Consider the following 23,850-nt stretch of genomic DNA (forward strand, 5'->3'; position numbering starts at 1 on the left):
CTATCTCTCTATCTCTCTCCACCCCCACCCCCCGCCCCCGAAGTCTCCGCCTTGCCATCAGCAAAGACCAAGGGCATGCTCAGTAGGAGCCAGCACCGGCTTCGGGAGCAGGCTGCGACTCTACACCACCCCCTGCCTCTCTTTCTTGCGTCAGATTAATGTTCCGGGGAGGGACGGCGTGCGTGGGGGGGGGGCGGTTTGAGAAGGAGCCACGCGCGCTTTGCCCGGGGGAGGAGCGGAAGGGCCGCCGGGGGCGGAGGAGCGGCTTAGAACGCTGAGCTGGCCCGGTGGAACGTCGGGGCTTCTCTTTTGGAACGCTCATACACACTTTGGAACGCTCGCTCGCGCTCTCCCGCGGCGCGGAGGCGAGGCCCGGCCGGGCTCTCCGAGGAGCAGCAGCAGCAGCGGCTCCAGGGAACCGGGCGCTGTTGTTTGGAGTCTCGCTGGCGGGGGGCCTGCGGGGTTTCGGTGAGCGAATCAGCTCGGTGCCCGCCGTTCGATGGTTTGTCCCGACCGAGATGAGCCGCCCGTCCTCCGCCGGACCCAGCGCTAGCAAACCCTGCGGCAAGCAGCAGCAGCAGCACACCCCGTCGCCGGCTGCTGCCCCTGCCGCTGCCGCCAACGCCGCCGTCGCCACCATCTCCGCCGCCGGGGCCGGTTCCTCCGCGGTCTCCGCCGCGGCCGCTGTGATCTCGAGCCCTGGAGGAGGCGAAGGCAGCGGCGGGCCGGTCTCGCCTCAGCACCACGAGCTGACCTCGCTTTTCGAGTGCCCGGTTTGCTTCGACTATGTGCTGCCCCCGATCCTGCAGTGCCAGGCCGGGCACCTGGTGTGCAACCAATGCCGGCAGAAGCTGAGCTGCTGCCCCACGTGCCGGGGATCCTTGACCCCCAGCATCAGGAACCTGGCCATGGAAAAAGTGGCCTCGGCCGTCCTTTTCCCTTGCAAGGTAAGGAAGGGCAGGTCGCAGGCAGCAACCGGCACAGCCGCCGGAAAGGTGGGCGGGGAGAGGGGGCTGGGTCGAGGGAAGCAGCCTGCCCTTGAGCTTGTGGTGGTCCAGGTGTTATTTTAAAAGCTAGCTCTCTGAAATTCTCCATACCCTACTGGGAAGTATTGGGGCAAACCCCGTGAGCAACCCCCCCCCCCCGCCTCCCACTAACTCCTCATGAGAAACAAATACGAAGTGCCCTTTTCTTCTGGAGAGCTGATTCTCAGAGACTGTTTTCATTTTAATGTAAGATGCACCTGCGCCTGCAATTCTGCCTCCGCCACCTTCCAAACCACTATTCCAAGCAGCCTTTAGACATAACCGCTTTACTCTTCAAGCTACAGAAGAAGTGTGGGGTCTTGCTCACATCCACAACAGTAAACTGTGTCCATGGTCCTGTCAAGAATGCAGATCTTTGCTCTGTTGTTATTTGTTCTGGTGCATTGTTGTCAAGAGACTGGGGCCAGAGAGCTCCTGGCTTTTGCACCTGACCTGTGCCAGGGCTGTACCCAAGCCCGTCTTTCTCAGTTTTGCTCCCTAATATCTTGCAATATGGAGTATTAACCTACTTTAGTTGTAAGGATCCCTGGTATAAATGTATGTGAAGAGCTTGGAGCACTTGAAAGAACACACAGACTTTAAAATATCTCATTATTATTATTATTATTATTATTATTATTATTATTGGCTCATGTCATAGTTATACCTCATCCCTGCTTACACTTGACAGCGTATGCTATGTTACACCGGAGAGTTAATGTATAATTCAAAAATAGTGGCCACTGAGGAGTGGAGATCTAAGGGAGCATAAAAGTTTGGAAATGATTTGGAAACTCTTTAGCAGTAGCTGAATTAGTAAAACAGGAGGGGAGGCCAGAGATGGATAGCTCTGTCAGTCAGTAGATTCTTGACAACATGTAGGGAGCCTTGCCAAGTGTCTCGGTTAATTGAAACACATTGGTGCTAATGCACTCCCTGTTAGTCTGCGCTGTGCGCTAAGGGAATTGGGGCATTGGTCTAAACATGGCAGGGATGTGTGCAAAGGCCCATGAAATGTGGTACCTTTCCCTCCTCCTGCTTTCACACTTCTGACTCAACCTGAAAGGCAGAACTTGACAGAGCGAGAGACAAGTTGGGTTCTGGTGTGTTAGTTGGCAGGGATACGTGCAGGGGAGAAGGGGCAGGCCAGGGGGATGTGGGGAGGGGTGATTCTCCCCATCAACAAGTTTTCCACTTTTTTTTTTTATCCTGCATGATTCGGTTCCAGGCAGCTGGGGAATGGAAGTGTGTGCAAAGGAGAATTGGTGGGTGCAGAAAGCTGTACACACATGATTCTCCTTTACAATCCAACTTCGCACGTTACCTCTGCAGAGACACCCCCCCCCAAGATATACTTTTGATGATGAAACATGTTTGCATCCCCTAAAATATCAAGCCGGGAGCTCAGGAACTTCCCATATCGGTATGTCCAAAGCCACAGAGCTCCTCTGCATCCAGTCAGAGGCTGGGGGTTCTGTTGATGACGTCTTTTGCTGTTGTGGAAGGGGACAGGATTGGAGCTTAAGGGCACCTGCAACCTTTACTGGGACGGTGCTGATCCTTTGTGCTTATTATTAGTAAAAATGGTTGCAGCATATCCCTACCCTCCAAGAGGAATGCTCCTGTTCAGGGCTTATGGGGTGACCCCGTTTCACTCCTAAACCATCGGCCCTTGACCACCCAAGTTCACGATTGGAATGAGTATAGCTAATTGCTAGTCCATAAGGACTTAGAAAAATGAGCGTGAGTTGCACAAAGAAGCAACAGCACCGACATCCCATCTCTGGTGGTGATGCCATTTACAACCTTTTTCTTTTAAATGCTCCCACTCCTTTTTCTCAATCAGTGTGAGTTTTTAGGGGGGAGAGGCTGTTTGGAAGCACCCTAACTAAGATAAAAACCGAGGTGGCAGCTGGCAGAGAGAAGAGCTGTTTCCACCCAAGCTTTCTATCAGTGCCAATCTTTAGGCCCTTGTCTCCCTTAAACTAGATATACCGGTGTCGGTTTCGCTCCCAAGACGCAGGTTTAGGCTGATCAATATGCACTCTAAACCATTCTAAAATGACATTGACACAGATCTTAAGGTCGTGTTGATGAAAGGCAAGGCTGGAAGCGACCATGTCGCCCGCGTTAACAGTCTCAATCGGAAGGGCTCCACTGGCAAAAGCAAAAATTAAACTTGCGGAAATAGAGAGTTGCTGCATTGAACCACTGATAGTATCATAGAGAGTTGGAAGGGACCCCAAGGGTCATCCAGTCCAACCCCTTGCAATGCAGAAATCTGAACTAAAGCATCCATGACAGATGGCCATCCAACCGCTGCTTAAAAGCCTGCAAGGAAGGAGAGTTCATCATCTCCTGTGGGAGTCGGTTTGACTATAATTCAACCAGAGTTTGTTTTTTTAGGGCAAGGGGCGTTTAGGGAAGACAGCTCCTTTCTTACACTGTTTTGGGAATGGTGCTGCAAAAGAGCACCTAGTTCTTAGATTTAAGGTACGCTGTCATAGAGTGTGCTTATAGAAGGCACCAGGTCCAGTCCTGGGATTTCAGGTAGCAGGGCCGGGATAAAACCCACCCTGGAGACTTGCCGCCAGTCAAGAGGAGTCCGTCCTGGACAAAGAGGGGCCAAATGGTCTGACGGAGTAGCTAGCAGCATCTTCATTCCAGGCCTGAACATTGCAGGATGCCAACTTGATACCAAGTCAGACTGTTGGTTCATTTAGTTCAATGCATCGGCCTTCCTCATCCTGGGACCCTCCAGATGTTGTACTACGACTTTCATCATCCCTGAATGTTTGTCATCCTGAACTGGGGCTGATGGGAGTTGTAATCGGAAGCATCGTGGGGGGATACAGCTTGTGGGAGGCTGGTGACAGTATTGAGCTAGGTGTAACAAGGATGGGAGATGGGGTAAAGCAATGCGGAGGTTGGTACATATAAAGTTGTGTCCTCTTGAGTTAGGCTCTTCTGCACTCTGTGGCTTTGGCATTCCAGTTTCTGACAGGGGACTCCCACTCGCCCTATCCAGAAATGGCAGATATCTAGAACCTCAGATTTTCCCCACATTAAGCATGTCCTCTGCCACTGAATTTGGGGCCTTCCTCATTAGCGTGTGACCTACCAAGCCAAACGTATCCCATCGGGCATCTGGTATGACCTGCCAAGTGTCCCAACAACTCTGCTGCTTAGCAGTAACAGGTCAGTGGCAAAATCCGGAGATTTTTGCGTTCCTATTGGACCACCGTCTTGTAGGCTACGTTTGGTTTAGCAGGTCGCAAGTTGCTCAGAAGAAGTGCTTGCAGTTCAGAGTTTTGAATTTAGATTCTACACAGAGAAACAAATGGTAATCACGAAACTGTAGTTGAAGACCAGTATTCGATTAAAACATGATAGGCTTCCCTGTGGAAGTCACTAAAACCTGCAGGTTTGAAATGTGCTTTCTTCAGAATCAACATATTGCATGGAGAATCTGCACATCATCATAAGCCACCTATGTGCCTGCAATGAAGCCATGCTATATACATAATGATTCCCAAATATTACATAGATAGGATGTAAAATTCCTAGAAAGTTTGAAAGGGAAAAACTTCTTTTTCTGTGGGCAGGGGAATGGAAATGAAAACCTTTGCAGTACTTATTTTCTTTTCTAACCCAAACCTTTTACAGCTTTGGCAGCATTAAATGCATAGTTCATAATATAGTTAGCATGTAAAATTGGTGTGTCCTTGAAATTTGCAGAGCAATGCTATGTGTTTACATGGAAGTGAGACCTGCTCTGTTTAGAAAAGTTTACTGCCTGGTAAGCACACATATAAATGGTGCCTCAAAACTAGAATTGCCCTAGTTTGGATAGGAGAGTGCATATGTCACAGTTGTTTCAAGGGGCAAGCGGAAAGATTGACCACAAAAGTGGGGTCAGCTCGTAAGGGCAGCAGGTGCATGAATCCTTCTTTTCTTTTTTCATTTCCAAAACTTAGACCAAAGGTCACCAGAAGAGGATCCGTTGTAGCAGTAGAAATGTATGCAGTACATAGTGGAACCTGGACATCTGGGAGTTAGAGCCTGGAGCTATAGTCCTGTGCCCACTTACCTAGGGGTAAGCCCCAGGGGACACAACAGGACTTACTTCTGAGTCAAAATGCATAGGGCTGCGTTGAAAGTTAGGTGTCATACAGGGTCGATTGGCATAACCTGGGGACACTTCATACATTGTATAGTTGATTTGCACACCCTACAAATGCAGCATTGTGAGACATTCCAGAGTACATATTTTGTTTTATCTATATTTTGTTGAAGGGAGCAATCCAAACCCAAGGTCCACCGGGGGGAGGAGAGTTGGGAATAGGCAGGTCTCAGGCTGAGCCTGGGTTCAGTTGGAACTGAGTCCCGCATCCTGGCTCGGCTGAAGATATGCCATCAAAAATGGGGGGAAATAGAATAAAAATCAAAGCACTACCATCCTACCTTATCTTGGGGCTCAGTCATAGCTGTCTGAGCCGAGGCTGGGTTAAGTCCTGAAAAGGGGCCATTCTAGAGGTTTGGGGGGTCGTCTTGACGGGGCAGGGGAGACTTCTGTTCCAAACATGACCTAGCAACCCATCAGAAGTTAACACTGGCCAAAAGGGTGGCACAAGTCAAACTGTTTTAAAGGCTTGTTTTCCCTCTGCCAGGCTCTGGCCAGCTCAACTGGCAGCAGAGGCAGCTTTAGGGTAGCATGACCGGTGCCACTCTGCAGGAAGCACCACAACAATTATGCAGAACGGAGCGTGAGAGGCAGGCGGGGTGTTTGTGTCAGATTTTAGCATCGCACAGGGTGCTGCTGAAATTTTGGAGCCCAAAATCAAAGATTGGAATAGGGGTAAGTTACACCAGCCTAATTTACTCCAGCATCCATTATTCCGGCTTCCTTTAGTTCAGATCACTCTGCCTTTCCATCGGTGGTTTCAGGATGGTTTTTAAACACTAAATAAGTAAAATAATGGCACAGGCATACAAAGCAACTGCAGACAAGAGCATGCTTGAAGTCAGAGAGTAAGACAATAAAAATGTTCTAAAATGCCTGACTTAATGAAGAAGTGTTTGTGTGATGCCTTTAGCAACAGTGAGGTTGGCAGGGTATTTCATAGGTTTGTCCTTCGCTTCGCACCAGAACAGCCTTGGTTGCCCCAAGTGACGACCTCTATCCGGGAAGAGATGAGAGAAGTACAGCCTTGTTGGTTATGCTTTCATTGGCTTTTGAGAAGGTTGACTGTGGAGTTCTTCTGCAGCGACCCAGGGAGGTGGTAGTTGAAGGTATTATGTTTCAGTGGTTGCACTGCTATCGGCAAGGTTGCTTCCAGAAAGCAGCACAGGGAGATTGTTGTTCAGCAACGTGGCTGTGGGGGTCTCAGAAAAGGTCTATCTGAAATTCATGGGATCTTGGGATTTGGAGCATGGTGCCATCTGAGTCAGGAGAAACTCTGAAGGTGTTGGACCGGTGTCTGGAGGCAGTGAAGGGCTGGGTGGGAGCTAATAAACTCAGGATGAATTCTGATAAGATGTAAGTACTGTGGGTGGCTGGGGGGAAGGTGGTTCCCATGTCTGGGAATTATGTGTAGAACCTGTTTTGGGAGGGGTTCCACTCCCTCTGAAGGAACAAGTTCATAGTCTGGGTGTACTCCTGGATTTCAGCCTCAAATGGCTTCTGCGGCTGGAAGTGCTTATATCTCACTTCAGCGAATTCACTAGCTATGGCCATTCCTAGATGGGGATAGCCTGGTCTCAGTTGTCCATGCCCCCATCACCTTCTGCCTAGATTACTGTCATGGCTGTATGTGGGGCTGTGTGGAAATTGTCAGACTGTACAGCAGGTTAAGTGGAAGTGATTTGCCCAAGGCCACCCAGTGGACGTCATGGCACCAATAAGAAAGAAAAAAATAGAATAAAAATCAAGGCACTAAAGTCATGTCAACATCATCCAGGTCTAGAAAGTCAACAACCTTCAAACAGAAAAAGAGTATCTTAGCACATGACTAGTCAGTGGCCTGACCTTTCTAGCCGGTTGCTGTTAAAGGTCAACAGAAGTACATTTAATGCAGGCTTTTCCTGTTCTAGGAGAATTACCATGGAAACGATAGGTGACTGGGAAATATTGTAATGTGGGTTGTCATCTGATGACAAAATTGTGTTTACTCATCTAGTCTGGAGATGGGCCATTTCAGGACTTTGGGGCAGTGCGGCCCTCCAGGCTTTTATGGATTCTCTATCTGGCCTTTGGGGCCCTTCACAGGCCACATACACATATCGAGCCACACCAGCCCTGCTCTGCATCCTCCTTTGCCTGCCTGGAATGTGCCCTTGAACTCTGAGAATGCCTTTTGCCTGAATGGAGGGCTGTGATGTTAGGTATCCCCATGAGTGCGAAGGCACAGCACTTCACAAGATTCCCCATGACTGGTCTACACAGCAGGATTTTAGACACAGGTAGACAATGCTACAAGGGACGCGGGTGGTGCTGTGGGTTAAACCACAGAGCCTAGGACTTGCCGATCGGAAGGTTGGTGGTTCGAATCCCCGCGACAGTGTAAGCTCCCGTTGCTCGGTCCCAGCTCCTGCTAACCTAGCAGTTTGAAAGCACGTCAAAATGCAAGTAGATAAATAGGTACCACTCTGGCGGGAAGGTAAACGGCGTTTCCGTGCACTGCTCTGGTTCGCCAGAAGTGGCTTAGTCATGCTGGCCACATGACCCAGAAGCTGTATTGGCTTCCTTGGCCAATAAAGTGAGATGAGCGCTGCAAGCCCAGAGTCGTCCGTGACTGGACCTAACAGTCAGGAGTCCCTTTACCTTTACCTAGACAATGCTACATAGAGATGCTGTCTGGAAAGGACACGTTCTCTCACTGAGTTGTGCTCCATATGCACCAGAAACATTAGGAAATGGAGCAACTAGCTATACAGTTTCAGATCCATAGGAAGCTGCTTATACCAGGTCTGGCTGTTTGTCCTTGTGGGCTGGCAGGCATTGTCTACTCATGACTGGCAGTAGCTGTCCAAGGTAGCAGTTGGGGATCCTTCCTGATCCTTTTAACAGACAGTGATAGGTACCAAACCTGGGACAATTATCAGTATAGCATGTGCAATGTCACTCAGCTGTGGTTCCTCCCCACTTTTTCAGCACGACAGTGGCTTTTTGAGAGAGTCAAAGCTGGCATAGGATAGAAGCCTCCTTCCTTGCATCTTCCACTCTTACCGAGATCACTGCCATCTGCTGGAAGGTTTGCAAAAAATAATAATAAACAAATGCTTTGGTTTTTTGCATCTTTTGCAAAACCTGTTTGGCCAGAGATGGCAGTGGGAGGAAATAAACAAGAACATTTGTAGTGGTGTCTTCATTGTTGCCACCTTCAGCTGTCTGAGTGTATTGTCTGCCTTCAGCCTACCTGAGGGACTACCCCTGCTGACAGGGTATGCGCCCATCTCTGTTTAGCATAGTAATTAGGATTTAGCATGCTATGGGAGGCACCCATGTTCAAGATAAGCATCCTCTCTTACCCCATCTCCTGCCTGGGCCAGCTCTATAGAAGTGCCGTCCCAAGAACCAACAGCACCACAAAGGGTGCGGGAAGAAACTTTAAAACAATTAAAGATACCAATCAATTGATTTTCAGGATGCTACCTTAATTGTGTTTGAACTGTACTGTAAGGGTTGCCTTTGCAATTTGATTGTCATTGCTCATATGATAGGGGAATATTATCATCTGCGATTATGGGGATGCTTTGCTAATCCAAAACAAGCAACCGCAGGTTTGTTTGGCAGCTGGAAGGGGAAATTGCTTAATGGATTTCTCTTTCCCCCACCCCTCAAACATGTAAACAAATGGGCGCAGTCCATTTCCCACTGAAATCAATGGCAAAGCTGCTATTGATTTTAATGGGCTGTACAGTAGTGTCTTGGTTTTGTTCCAAGAATGGGTGGCATGAGTGATAGCTAGGGTGAGAGGGAGGACTAGAGGGCATGAAAAAGAAAAGTTTTCCAGTAACAGTTCAAGTGTTACTCAGAAGTAAGCCCTGGTGACTTCAGTGGGGCTTACTCCCAGGTAGAGTGGGTTAGGGTGGCAGCCTAAGTAACTTCGTGGAAGTGCAAAACTAACCTGCTTAACCAGGGGTAGGCAACCTAAGACCCGGGGGCCGGATCCAGCCCAATCACCTTCTCAATCAGCGTGTTTTAACATGAGTAGAAGGTGTCCTTTTATTTTAAATGCATCTCTGGGTTATTTGTGGGGATATGAATGTGTTCATTTTTTCTTTTCAAAATATAGTCTGGCCCACCACATGGTCTGAGGGACAGTGGACCGGCCTACAGCTGGAAAAGGTTGCTGACCCCTGTGCTTGACTAATCCTCTTTTCGCACAAACAGTGCCTTTGCTGGATTCCCCCCCCCCCCAGTGTCTAAGGGGTTTCTGCAGAGTTGCTTGCACAGTGCTGAGAAGAGGGCAGTTACTAGGTTATTCATTCATCAAAGATCTGGGTTAACGACTGGATTGGCCAGAATTGTTACCCGCCCTGTTCCTCTGACCTAGAGGAATGTGCAAAATTGGTATAGCCAGTGTTATTTGACTTCTGGCTAAGTTAGGGATGGAATTGGCCACTTTGCTTTCTCTCCCATGCTTTTCAATTTGTCCCACTCCGCACCTTTTCCACTCCTTACGGACGCGTTCTGTTCCGGGGTGCCGTTTGTACCACGAAAAGTCTGTAAGTAGTGCGCCGCTTCTGCACATGTGCGTGACACAATAGAGCGCTCCTGCACAAAGCGCATAGAACACTTCTGCGCACGCAGCTAAACCCGGAATTATACACTTCCGGGTTTGCCGCATTTGCAACCCGAAAATCCGCAACATGAACCTAATGCAACAAGAGGTATGACTGTTACTTGGGCAAAAGTGGGCTCCTTTCTCCCTTCCTAGAGTGACAGCTTTCATGTTGCCAGAGAGTATGTAACAGAAGGCTTTGATTATCCTCTCTGCAATGCCTTCATATTGTGGCAAACCACTGACGCCTGATACTTAGTGGTATTGTCTGTAAAATGGGTATATCATTGCTCTTCATGAGCGTGATGGTGTCTCATACTAAGCTTCCTGACAGTTAGTTGGTCATTATTAACATTGCTGTGTAATCTCCAAATTCTGCTTTTGGAGAATAGGAAGGGAAGGGAAAAGATGTCAACTTCTCCTAAGAACTGGTTCAAAGGTGACTGGCCTGGGGACTACTCAATGTATTAGGCAGCTTTAGATATTTAGAGAAGACATTTGCATGGTTTATGGCAAGTAGACATTTACTAGCATTTGGCTGTTGTCTTGTTAGGAGCTGAGGTCATGAGAGACCTGATGGTGGCCAATTCTTTAAATAGCAGAAATGCACATGCTGTGTGTGCTTTTAATCCCAGTCACTAGTAGCCTCGCTTCATTAATTATTTCCTTTCCTTTCTCCGAGCATACTATTTTACTTTGTTGGTCTCAGTGATGCAAAGCTAGTTCACCTTTTGTTCCTCTCAAAATAATATCAAAATGAATCAAAAGCTTGCTGCTTCCCTGCCTCTGACTAGCCATTGTCTGACTGCATTAATAGATGCTTGCGCCTGTTTTATAATGATCCAATAAGACTTAAAAGGTAGAATAAGAGGCAGGATCAAGGTTTGTTTTCTAAAATCGCTGATGACAAATATGATGGGGAGGGACGGGAACCAGTTCTATTTTTAGTTCTTTGATTGATTTTAATGAATGAGTTGGGAACAAGCCTGGGGCTGTTAATTACAAGGCTGGGGTTTGGGTTCTTTAGAATGGAGTTTGCTAGGTAGGATTTGGAGTGAGACCCCGGATTGCAGCAGACCATGTTGGTAAGGAATTGCAGTGCTTTTGCATGAATCAGGTGGTGTTGCTTAAGAGCAGCAGAGAATACAAATGAAATAGTAAGGTAAAGGTAAAGGGGCCCCTGACCGTTAGGTCCAGTCGTGGCCGACTCTGGGGTTGCAACACTCATCTCGCTTTACTGGCCGAGGGAGCCGGCGTACAGCTTCTGGGTCATGTGGCCAGCATGACTAAGCCGCTTCTGGAGAACCAGAGCAGCGCACGGAAACGCCATTTACCTTCCCGCTGGAGCGATACCTATTTATCTACTTGCACTTTGACGTGCTTTCGAACTGCTAGGTTGGCAGGAGCTGGGACCGAGCAACGGGAGCTCACCCCATTGTGGGGATTCGAACCGCCGACCTTCTGATCGGCAAGTCCTAGGCTCTGTGGTTTAACCCACAGCGCCAGTAGTCAGCACTGATTGTCCCAGCTAGGGCTGGGCGATATCAGCTTTTCAACATTGCGGTGTGCTGCCAGCCAAACATCACAGTTTGATGATGTACCACAACATTGAAAAAGCAAGCTGCATTGGCCTGTGCCCATGAGGCACCTGGTGAAACTTCCCCAGCTCTCACCTCAGGAACTGAGGCCGTTTCACCCAGGCGCCTGCGGGGTGGGACAACGCAGCTTCTTTGGCTTCCCCTCCCCAGCTGAGACAGCCTCAGAACTCCCCCTGCTCACGGGCAAGCAGGCAGGACATCGCTGCTGGCTGTGGGAGCGCCAACCACGCTCCCCTCAGCTGAGCAGTTTCACGGAGCCCGCTGCCAGGTATCATACAGTGATACCTCGGGTTACATACGCTTCAGGTTACATATGCTTTAGGTTACAGACTCCACTAACCCAGAAATAGTACCTCAGATTAAGAACTTTGCTTCAAGATGAGAACAGAAAGTGTGCGGCGGCCGCACAGCAGCAGTGGGAAACCCCATAAGCTAAAGTGGTACCTCAGGTTAGGAACAGTTTCAGGTTAAGAACGGACCTCCAGAACGAATTAAGTACATAACCAGAGGTAGTACTGTACTCAGTCAAGCAGTTTAAAGATGCAGAAGGGGGAACAAGCTGTACAGTGGTACCTCAGGTTACATACGCTTCAGGTTACAGACGCTTCAGGTTACAGACTCCGCTAACCCAGAAATATTACCTTGGGTTAAGAACTTTGCTTCAGGATGAGAACAGAAATTGTGCTCCGGCGGTGTGGCAGCAGCGGGAGGCCCCATTAGCTAAAGTGGTGCTTCAGGTTAAGAACAGTTTTAGGTTAAGAACGGACCTCCAGAGCGAATTAAGTACTTAACCCGAGGTACCACTGTATTGGCCCCCAGGTTGTTCTCCCTCTGGATCGTATAAGGGTAGAGTGCGATGGTGGTTCACTCAGGGATATGTCGCTGGTGAGACTGCCACCGCTCCTCGAGTGGACGCTGCTAACAGAGGGACCCGGGAGCGGTGGTGGGTTCACCAGCGATATACCACTGAGTGAAGCTGACACCGCGGTCTGCTCCTCATACCGGTCCTGGGCGATATATTGATATATTGCCCAGGCCTAGTCGCAGCATGTGCTGACTGCAACGGCTCCTCGGAAGCCAAAGTGACTCATTCTTCGTCTTCATTTGGGGTTGGGGACCTTTGTTGTTAGTCCTTTTGTGTACTTGGCTTGGAGGGGGGATATCGCCACCTTGCAGTGTCGGGTGTCAGGCTAGGACTGAGGAGACCCGGGTTCAGATCCCACGAAGCCCAATGTGTGACTTTGAGCCAGTCACCATTTCTCTGCCTAACATATCTTACAGGGAGGGTTGTTGTGACGACAAAATGTGGAAGAATTTACGCTAGCGAAAAATACCTCGCAGGAAAGATGGGATTGCAATCACACCAACTTTTTTCTTTGTTTCCACAATCCATATAAATTATATTTGCCTATATAGACTTCCACTTTAGTTCAGATTTGCTCACCTGATCTTGGGTGATGATCTTCATAGTTCGGTGGACAGAGTCTTTATAAAGCTACAGTTGTTGTTGTTGTTAAAATTTGCATACCATCCTATACCCATAGGTCTCAGGGCGGTTCACTACATAAAATCACAGTATAAAAAACAGAAAATACATAATAAAAACAACCCAATAATCCCCTTTCACAACACATTTTTAAAGGGCATTGATGTCAGTCAGCCAAAGAGGTATTTATTATTTACAGTTCTACACTAATAAATATTATTTATTAGGATTTGCAGTTGTGTCCCTGCACAACTCTGAAGCGCACTGCATTTTTATCCTAATCTGCCACACAATGTGGGTCCCTCTTAGGAACAAAACTGGAATATAGTATAGCAGATCATAGTGGAAATACCTGAATTTCCACCGTTCAAGCAAACACAGCTGTCATCTATCTGCACCTGGCCTTCATGCGAGAGAATTGCATGGAGCACCCATGTCATAGATGACGTTATCAGCAAGGTGGAGGGAGGAGCAGAGAGTGCTCTGCAAGACCCAAGACTCTTGTTGATGGTAAATGAGTGTTCAGATTGGACTACAGACACTCCCATTATCCAGGTGCAACCTGAATACTTACTCCCCTTATACATATATGCCTATATATCTAGACTTCTGCAGAAGCCGCCAGGACTTTTAGCTGCTTGAAAAAGATACAGTGGTCACAGCCTTCCTGTGCCTATGCTATTCCATTTTGGCTTTGGCTGCAATTGATTTTGGTCCTCTTTTTTTATTGTTGGCCACTGCTTATTCGTGACGCTGCCTTTGATCTGGCATTTGCCCATCTACTTCTTATCGCTTCCTCTGAGGCTGGAGTTTACCATGTGGCTTGAATACTGTATCTTAGGGTAGCCAGTTTAGTGCTCTCCCATAATTCCTGGCCATTGGCCAAGCTGGGTAAGGCTGATGGGAGTTGGGAGTCCAAGAATATATGGAGGGTACCCATTGCACTTGCGACCCCAGTTTATGACTCCTCCATTGGATCTTTGCTTAGATTGTTGATGGCTGTGCAGGACCTTCGCCTTAGTTCTGATTCTGAACTTGCCACTGACTCTTGAGTCCTGATACTCTTCCCCCTCCTCTTTGATCTTTTCTGTTCTTCATCCACTCGGTCTCGTAGCGGCTTGGGCTTGCCCAGATCTGCTGATTATCGGTATTGTTCGCCAGGTGCAGATTGTTCCAATCTATTGTTAGCTGTAACTGAAAGTTCTCTTTAGTGAGAGGGGGAACTAACTAGAAGATTATGAATGGCTGGGACTTGTTTCTTTGGTGTGTGTGTTTTTTCCTCCTTTCCTTTTTTTGAAGAACTTACTTTTAAACTGCAATGCAGAATACAAAACCACAGTATTGTAACACGGTGTAAGTTGGCAAAAGCAGAAACTTAGAAAAGCCTAGCAGCGATCGTGCTTAATTTCCCACCAACCAAAATGAAGCATCTTAAAAATTAAAATCAGATTGCATTGCTCAGAGAAACCCTTTTAATAATTTAAATCTAAACATTTATGTGATGTTAGTTGTATCTGCTCCGAAAATAGTGTTTCTTTTTTCTTTTTAAGGAAATGGTGCCTTTGTTTGATTGCAAATTCCAATGCTACCAACACAATTTGGAGGATCAGGCATATACTGGGGGCTTACGCACGTCCCCATTATTTCTCACAAATGCAGATTCCCTCATCCATTTCCGGACGTGTTCTCAATCAGCTTTCCAGAACCTGGTTCCTTCCAGATGTATTGGAATGCAGCTCTTTTCAGCCCCACCAAAGACAGCTTTGTGAAGGGCACAAGGTTGGGGAAGGCTGTTCTAAACATACTTTGCCTTCAGTTCCAAATTCATGCAAACTTTGGCTAGTGCTGACCAACTACAAACTACAGTTTACAGCTCCCTGTTAACTTTACTAGGTAAAGGTAAAGGACCCCTGACAGTTAAGTCCTGTCATGAACGACTCTGGGGTTGTGGCGCTCATCTCACTTTACCGGCTGAGGGAGCCGACGTTTGTCCGCAGACAGTTTTTCTGGGTCATGTGGCCAGCATGACTAAGCCGCTTCTGGTGAAACCAGAGCAGCGCACAGAAACGCCGTTGGCAGGAGCTGGGACCGAGCAATGGGAGCTCACCCTATTGTAGGGATTCAAACCACCGGCCTTCCGATCGGCAAGCCCTAGGCTCAGTGGTTTAGACCAGTGTTCCCCAACCAGTGGTCAAGGATGATGGGAATTGTAGTCCAAAAACAGCTGGAGGCCCAAGGTTGGGGAACACTGGTTTAGACCACAGCGCCACCTGCGTCCCTTAACCTTACTAGACTTGCTCAAAAAGCGTATATACATGTGCTCACTTTGCACAGTTCTGCTTCCAGAAGTTCAGTTTTCCTCTGGTTTCCGATATTTCACCAGCCGTTTTTGCTGACACTTAGTAAGCATCTGGCCCTTTGTAGCTGTGATGAGAATCTGGAAATTCTCTTTGGTCAAAATGCTTACGGTAACCGGATTCTGCAACCCAATGGAAAATATTTGCTTGCAGGATGCAGTCCTGCCGTGTGCTCAGACCTAAGTGAGTTAACTGTCGAAGACAACTTCTGCATTTTAGAACCGATAGCAAAATTGTAGTGTAAGGGAACAGTATTTCACAAATGCAAAACTAATAATATAAGCACACAATTAGCTATGTGCCCAGCTCAGCATGTGCTGACCTATACAGCTGCTGAGACTGCAGTTAACGGTGATTGCCGGGGGTGGCACGGCGCGGCTTACGATGCATCTTGGAGGGAAACTTGGAATAATTGAAAAGAGCCAAGTTGGTGAAATAGATCATAGATATTAACAGGATCTAGAACTTTCCACCTTCAGCTTTGGGGGGCTTCATGTGAAATGCAAGGTCCTGTCTTGTACTTATTACCCGCCTTTGGCATTTTCCAGTGAGATCTGGGCTAGGTCAAGTCATTTGCCTACCTCCAAGCGATTTTGCCTTGCAATCCGAGAGCTGCACCCCAGAATAGTTAGCGGTATCTGGGGGTGGGGTGTGTTTATGCCCCAGCGTCCTCAATGACACTGACTGTGATTAAGGCGCCTCACTTACGCCCCTAAAACACTGTATCTCTAAATGTGGGTTCCTGCGTTGCTTGTGCAAATAGGCCAGTTGTGGGTGATATAATCACAATCTTCCCTCTCTTTTCTCTGCCCAGAAAAAAAACACTGGTTATGTTTACAGGTTATGTAAACATTATATAAAGGTAAATGGACCCCTGACCATTAGGTCCAGTCGCGGATGACTCTGGGGTTGCGGTGCTCATCTCGCTTTACTGGCCGAGGGAGCCAGCGTACAGCTTCCGGGTCATGTGGCCAGCATGACTAAGCTGCTTCTGGCGAACCAGAGCAGCGCACGGAAACGCCATTTACCTTCCCGCCGGAGCGGTACCTATTTATCTACTTGCACTTTGACGTGCTTTCGAACTGCTAGGTTGGCAGGAGCAAGGACCGAGCAACGGGAGCTCACCCCGCCGCGGGGATTCAAACCGGCAACCTTCTGATCGGCAAGTCCTAGGCTCTGTGGTTTAACCCACAGCGCCACCCGCGTCCCTATATGTTATGTTATAAGGTAGCTCAAAGTAAAGTTTCCAGCGCACAGCTTTTTAGAGATGTGTTGTGGACGTACCCAAAAGAAACGAGAGACTTCCACAATAAAACATTGGCTGTTATGCATATTTTAGAGGCAACCAGGCATAAATGGGGCAAGAATGAACATGTCCCTGGGTACCGTAGAACTAATGTGCTGGGTTCTCGGTTTCTGCTGCTCGAATGCTTCCCACCTCTGTGTAAGAGGCTTGACACCATTTCAAATGCTGCTTGCTTTGCTGTCTGGCTGTGGCAGATGCAAGAATGCGCAGAAATTTTGCCCGCCCCCAGAAATGTAAATGCACCCTCAGAGGTAACTTGTGTCCATGTCCCAAGCATACGGACCTGCTCATTTCTGCTTCATATTTCTCCCGGCCTCGTCCCCCAAGTTATATGGAGATGCTGAGATTCTCTCATCACCCGGATGCCAGATTCTCCCAAGAAAACCACAGCCCACAAACTCTTAATGGGCCCCTTAGTTTGTTTGGTCTCTAACCTAAAAGGTCTTTTCTCCTGGGCTGAGCTGTCTAGACATCTTTATCTAGATCAAGCCTTCTATGCAGATGAGTCACGTCACAATCACTGCCACAATTACCCGCTGCAATAATGAATTGATAAAGGGTGTGACATCAAAGCAGGTCGTTTCATAGAATCATAGAATAGAATCATAGAATCATAGAGTTGGAAGAGACCACAAGGGCCATCGAGTCCAACCCCCTGCCAAGCAGTTGTGCATTATTAGCAATAGCACATTGCTGCAATACAGAAGGTTCCTGTCTGTGGTACCATCTGGCGGGCCAGGCAGGCTGCTGCAGTTTGCTGTGCTTTCATTTTTGCACATATATTGTATGTGATACCCGCCAGGTTCTCTGTAGCAGCATGTGCCTCCCTCTCTCTGCAGGGGGACTTTACAGTTTGTGCTTCCAAAGCTCACTGACCAGGCTGTAAAAGAATCTCTTAAAACTGTTAATAAATGGGGTAGGATAAGATTTGTAATCTAGGCTGTGTGTGTGTGTGTGTTGGGCCAAAAGAATTGTATTCCACGGAAATTGAAACGTTATGCCCACAATACATTATTCACAAGTGGACTTAATTTGCATCGTTTGGATTTTCCCCTGTCGCTTTACCATTTACTAATAATGAAATGAGGGCGGAGGGGAAATCTATAAAAGAGCTGGGTGAGAGAGAGAATGGGTTGAAAGTGTCTGGAGGTGGGAAAGCCTGTTTCTCATCTGTCATCTAAATGCTAAATATTTTTTTTCCATTGCAACCACGAGGTCTAGAAACTTGAAAAGTTGTCTGTCTTGGCAATGATCATTTGGCCCCATAGGAGTTCCCCCAAAAGAATTCCCCAAGTCTCATGGTTCACACAAGTCTTCTGTTTCTGTGCTTTTAACCTTTTGTACCTTGTGTAATGCGACGCGGGTGGCGCTGTGGGTTAAACCACAGAGTCTAGGACTTGCCGATCAGAAGGTCAGCAGTTCGAATCCCCGTGATGGGGTGAGCTCCCATTTGCTCAGTCCCTGCTCCTGCCAACCTAGCAGTTCGAAAGCACGTCGAAGTGCAAGTAGATAAATAGGTATCACTCCGTCGGGAAGGTAAAGGGCGTTTCCATGCGCTGCTCTGGTTCACTAGAAGTGGCTTAGTCATGCTGGCCACATGACCTGGAAGCTGTATGCCGGCTCTCTCGGCCAATAAAGTGAGATGAGCGCCGCAACCCCAGAGTCCGCCACAACAGGACCTAATGGTCAGGGGTCCCTTTACCTTTTACCTTGTGTAATATTTTTATACATTTACAAGCTCACCACAACTTCTTATGGGTCTGTGTGTGCCTTTAAAGCTGTTGGGTTTGGGGGATTTTCTGTGCAGCGAGCAAACACTACACAAGAGCTGAGTGGCATGTTCTCACCTACTGGCGGTCCTTTCTGTGCTTTGCCATAGAGTTTGCAGGATCAAAAAATCCCATCTGCTCACCTTGTTCCAAACTGAGATGTAGCATGTTGTACACAAAGGAGTGGACATCTCAGGAAATTGGCAAGAAGCAAATTAATAATAATAATGCCTTTCACCTTTTTGTTAACATAGGTGTAGGTTTTAATGTTGAGTTTTGTAATATTATCCTTAGTAACATCAGCAAAGCTAATGTGATTTTCATATATGGCACAATTACTATTGCTGTTTAGCTGACAAAGCTCAGTGGGAAATGCTGGGGTGCAATTATGGTGCATCTGAATGTGAGATGGAATGAGAACTACTAGGTTAGAAAGAACTGGACATAATAAAACATGGTATAGGAATGATAACAACAACAATAATGAGTTTATCTCAGGTGCTCAAACCACTGCACACAAACACACACAGAGTCATCTTTACAACAACCTTGCAAGATAGGTCAGCATTATTATCCCCATATTGCAGGTAGATGCCTAGGTAAGAAAACTGACTTCCTTCAAATTCAGAATTAAAAACAGTTAACACAGATTACAGTCACAAGAATAGGCTGGGCCCTGAAAACACACATCTCAAGTGTCAGAGACCAGCGTATAGAAGTACATCTTCAGCAATTACCAAAAGCCAGGCTTACATCTGAGGAGAGGGAATTTGGGGGCTACCACAAAGAATGCTCTCTTCTGGGCCACCCCCAATGCACTGAGCTTCTGAGGAAGGTGGAACTACCCAGAGGGCCACCCTCTGCTGATCTCAACACTCTGGATGATCTGTAGGGAAGGATGCAACCTTCCATATATTTGGGGCCTAAGTTGTTTAGGGTTTTAAACGCTAGCATGAGCATCAAAATGTTGGTGTTGATCTTTAAAGCCCTAAATGGCCTCGGCCCAGTATACTTGAAGGAGTGTCTCCACCCCCATCGTTCTGCCTGGACACTGAGGTCCAGCGCCGAGGGCCTTCTGGCGGTTCCCTCATTGCAAAAAGTGATGTTATAGGGAACCAGCCAGAGGGCCTTCTCGGTAGTGGCACCCGCCCTGTGGAACGCCCTCCCATCAGGTGTCAAAGAGATAAACCTGAAATTTAGAAGACATCTGAAGTCAGCCCTGTTTAGGGAAGTTTTTAATGTGTGACATTTTAATGTATTTTTAATCTTTGTTGGAAGCCGCCCAGAGTGGCTAGGGAATCCCAGCCAGATGGGCGGGTACAAATAATAAATTGTTGTTATTGTTGTCTTAAATTGGGCCTCTAACCCCCCTCGCAAGAGCTACAATTCCCAGAGTTTTATGGGAAGAGGGATTGATGGTTAAACCACTCTGGGCATTATAGCTCTAGGAGGGGAATGGGGTCTCCTAACAACTCTCAGACCAACAAGTTCAGTAACAGACACCATCACTGACCTTTCCTTAATATATCTATATCTGAGAGTGATTTATATATTATGGCATTCAGCAAGTGAGGCTTTTAAATCTGAATTTAGGCCAAATGTGGTTTTTATTTTTGAAAAGTTGACTATTGGGTGCTGTGAGCTGGACCTTGTGAAACATTTCAGAGTAGTTGTTAAAAATTAATTGCGCTCTGCGGCGCTTGTGTGAAGTTGATGGCTGCGACGGGAGTCGCTGGAGGAGCTAAATTTTTGGCAGTTGCTTTCGCCTGAGAAATCGGTCGAGTCTGTTGCTCTGTTAAATGTTTGCCATAAAAACAAATGGAGTCTTTAAACTGCCACTTACTTTGAATTAAAAACGGTTGTAATTTCATGTAATCGCACGCCCACCGATATTGCAACCTTCGTTAGCAAGCGGTCTCCGCTCGTGAACTAAAATCCTAAAGTCATTCATGGCACGCGGCTCCTGCCCCCAAACCAGCAAGCCTTGTGTGGCGTTCCCTTCCTCTGTTGCACGCTTTTAGACTTGTGGAGGGTGCCACAGATTGGTTTCAAAGCGCATACATTGGAGACAGAAGGCCACAAGTCGTACCTCTAACACATCCAGTGAGAAAGGATCAGAGGGCAGGTGGTGGGGAAACTCAAAAGGTGAGAAGAAAGCAATGCGGTTGAAATAATAATTCACAGCCTCACCTTTGTTACAAGTCTTCAACATGGCATCCAGAAATAATAATAATAATAATAATAATAATAATAATAATAATAATAATAATAATTTATTTATACCCCACCCATCTGGCTGAGTTTCCCCAGCCACTCTGGGTGGCTCTCAATTGAGTGTTAAAAACAATACAGCATTAAATATTAAAAACTTCCCTAAACAGGGCTGCCTTCAGATGTCTTTTAAAGATAAGATAACTGCTTATTTCCTTCATATCTGAAGGGAGGGCGTTCCACAGGGCAGGCGCCACTACCGAGAAGGCCCTCTGTCTGGTTCCCTGTAATCTTGGCATTTGGTGGAGGATAGCCATGGTTTAGACCAGCCACTACGTTCAAAAAACGTAAATGTTTGGTTTGTGCGTTATAAGGCAAGCTCTAGTTTCAGGGTATTTCAGTCCATTCGATTTCATCCCTGAAAACCAAAATCAAGCAGCAAGCCGCCGATTCTGCTTTATAGCCGTGCTTCCCACCCGCCCACCCTTTATTTTATTTTATTTTTTGTCTCCTTCCAGTACGCCACGACAGGCTGCTCCCTGACACTCCACCATACAGAAAAACCGGAGCATGAAGACATTTGCGAATACCGCCCTTACTCCTGCCCGTGCCCCGGCGCCTCGTGCAAGTGGCAGGGCTCGCTGGAAGCCGTCATGTCACACCTCATGCACGCCCACAAGAGCATCACCACCCTACAAGGGGAGGACATCGTCTTCCTCGCCACGGACATTAACTTGCCGGGGGCCGTGGACTGGGTGATGATGCAGTCCTGCTTTGGCCACCACTTCATGCTGGTTCTGGAGAAGCAGGAGAAGTACGAAGGCCACCAGCAGTTCTTCGCCATCGTCTTGCTCATCGGCACCCGCAAACAGGCGGAGAACTTTGCGTACAGACTCGAACTGAACGGCAACCGGCGGAGGCTGACTTGGGAGGCGACCCCACGCTCCATCCACGACGGGGTGGCGGCGGCCATTATGAACTGCGACTGCCTTGTTTTCGACACTGCCATAGCACACCTTTTTGCAGACAATGGGAACCTTGGGATCAATGTGACTATTTCTACGTGTTGTCCGTGATATTTCTATGTAATTATTGAGACCATGTTGTTGTCTTTCGTTTCACTGACTGTTTTTATTTTTATTTTTATGGTGTTCCACTGTAGCCCTCTTCAGGTGTTCCCTCACACCCTATTAACAGTCCCATGAGGGGAGAACAGGGTCCCAGCTCCCTGGCACACACGTACCCCGGTCATCGCGGCACCACCATCCACATGTTCGTGCCAGGGAGGCAACTCCACGTGCGCAGGCTCCCCGATGATGTGGGACCTGTGTAATTGTTCATCGTGTGAGCAGGGGATGCCCGAAGGGGACTTTAGGGTTCTTTCTTAACCGGCTGTTTTCTATCCTCATTCTCTCCTTCACTGACACCGCCACCTGCCTGTACCACAGAGTTTTTTAAAGCACAGTTAACAGGACAGTTAAGATGATTTTATCCTGTTAATCTGAAAGGAAGGGAGGAGATTCGTTTTTTAAAGAAATAGGATTATTTAAGGTTTTAAAAGGTGAAGGCGAATCCCTTTTCTTGACAAGCAAAACCTGGAATCGGAAGAGAAGCAGCGAAATGGACTTAAAGAGGCAGTTTGCACATGCAGAATGTGGGAGGTGGACTCCTTAGGTGTTTGAGTGCATTTTACTCCTTCAGACGGCAAGAGGGGCACTTAAAAACAACAACAACAACCCTTATAACGTCCTGTTCTAGCACAGCATCTCCCTGTTATAGTAGTGTTCTCATTTGCCAGGACTTTTTAATGTCTGAGTGTGGGACCTTTTAGAAACGTGGTTTATCACCTGCAACCTGAAATGTTACCAGCTTGTTCTGCTGCATTTGTGTGTGTAGCCGCACGAATTTGCTTCTCTTGATGATCTCAGTGATTGGCCTTGTAACAGAACAAAAGAGAGAGAAATTGGAGTACGGTAGTATCACTTCTTAGCGATGCAGGAAGTTGCTGAAGCCTTAGCGGTTAGGCAACATGTCTCAGGCGTGTTCTTTTGCAGTTTCACACACTGAACAGGGGGTACCACTGTCATCTGGTTGGTCTTTCTGTTTTGTCCTTTTTCCTCCCAACAGTTTGTTCCCCCTGCCCTCCAAAAAAGAAAAAAGAAAGAGTTTCCATGCACCTGCAAAATGTTTGACCCTCTTCATCCATCCAGTTCAGCAAGAGCTGAAGAGGCTCAACATTCTGTGGAAGCTGCTAACTTAACGTGGTGGCAAAAAACAAGATGTGTTTTGAGCAGTTTTAAAAATAGGTCCCACCTATAAATATACCCAGGATGTTTGGCGTACTTGACATTAACATTGTAAAAGCTATTTTCAAATAACACAAGGAAAAGCGATGTGCCGATTCGTCTTGTTTATGTTCTTTGCTATCTAAGTTTCCTGTTGTTGCCATATTTACTCTAGTTTTTTAAATAAATATTTTGCAAAAATAATGTCCATGGGCTGTCTGGAAAAGCATTTGCGCATCCGTCATATCTTTTTCGGCGATCCCTCGTAGCCAAGTAAGATTGTCTTCCATAAACACGGTTTTAACACTGAGTGTGTAAGTGACTGTGGAGGCCAATTCTGGATCCACACATCCTTCCAGAGTGGGGACATAAGTTTCCGGGCAGGAGTTGATCACGGTGAGGGTTTGCCAAGCGTACCTTTCTCTTAGCACGTTTCTCCCTTTCGTCCTGAGTTCGAGCGTCTTCAAAGCCCATGATACCTTTGGTAAAGGCTGTTCTCCAACTGGAGTGCTCGCAGGCCAGTGTTTCCCAGTTGTCGGTGTTTATACTACATTTTTTTTTATTTGCCTTGAGACAGTCTTTAAACCTGTTTTGTTGACCACCAGCATTATGCTTTCCATTTTTAAGTTTGGAATAGAGTAGTTGCTTTGGAAGACAATAATCAGGTATGCACACATGACCAGTCCAACAAAGTTGATGTTGAAGAATCATTGCTTCAACACTGGTGATCTTTGCTTCTTCCAGTACACTGGCATTAGTTTGCCTGTCTTCCCAAGTGATTTGAAAAATTTTCCGGAGACACCGTCACTTAGGGGCAGAGTACACACTCCACATTCATATGAGCCTGGGTTCATCCCTGGTATCTCCAGTTTTCAAAGACGTATGAGTAGCAGAGTTGAGGGAAATCCTCCTTTCAGCCTTGCAGAGCTGCTATCCGGGAAAGTACACAATACTGATTTAAATTAGCCAGTATTCTGACTCTAAGGCAGCACCGTATTTTCAGTATATTTCTGACCTTTCATACTAC

At 47.2% G+C, this 23,850-nt stretch overlaps 1 protein-coding gene across 1 annotated transcript; it reads left to right on the forward strand.

Moving 5' to 3' along the window:
* The first annotated feature begins 15 nt into the window (after positions 1–15).
* SIAH2 (siah E3 ubiquitin protein ligase 2) lies at positions 16–23,027 on the forward strand. Its single transcript, XM_082224591.1, has 2 exons — positions 16–947; positions 21,057–23,027. Exons 1-2 carry the CDS (start codon positions 519–521, stop codon positions 21,612–21,614), a joined length of 987 nt encoding a protein of 328 aa, XP_082080717.1. The 5' UTR covers positions 16–518; the 3' UTR covers positions 21,615–23,027.
* The last annotated feature ends 823 nt before the right edge of the window (positions 23,028–23,850 follow it).

Source organism: Podarcis vaucheri, assembly GCF_965113315.1.
Source record: "Podarcis vaucheri genome assembly, chromosome: 5".
In the NCBI taxonomy this organism is placed as follows: domain Eukaryota; kingdom Metazoa; phylum Chordata; class Lepidosauria; order Squamata; family Lacertidae; genus Podarcis; species Podarcis vaucheri.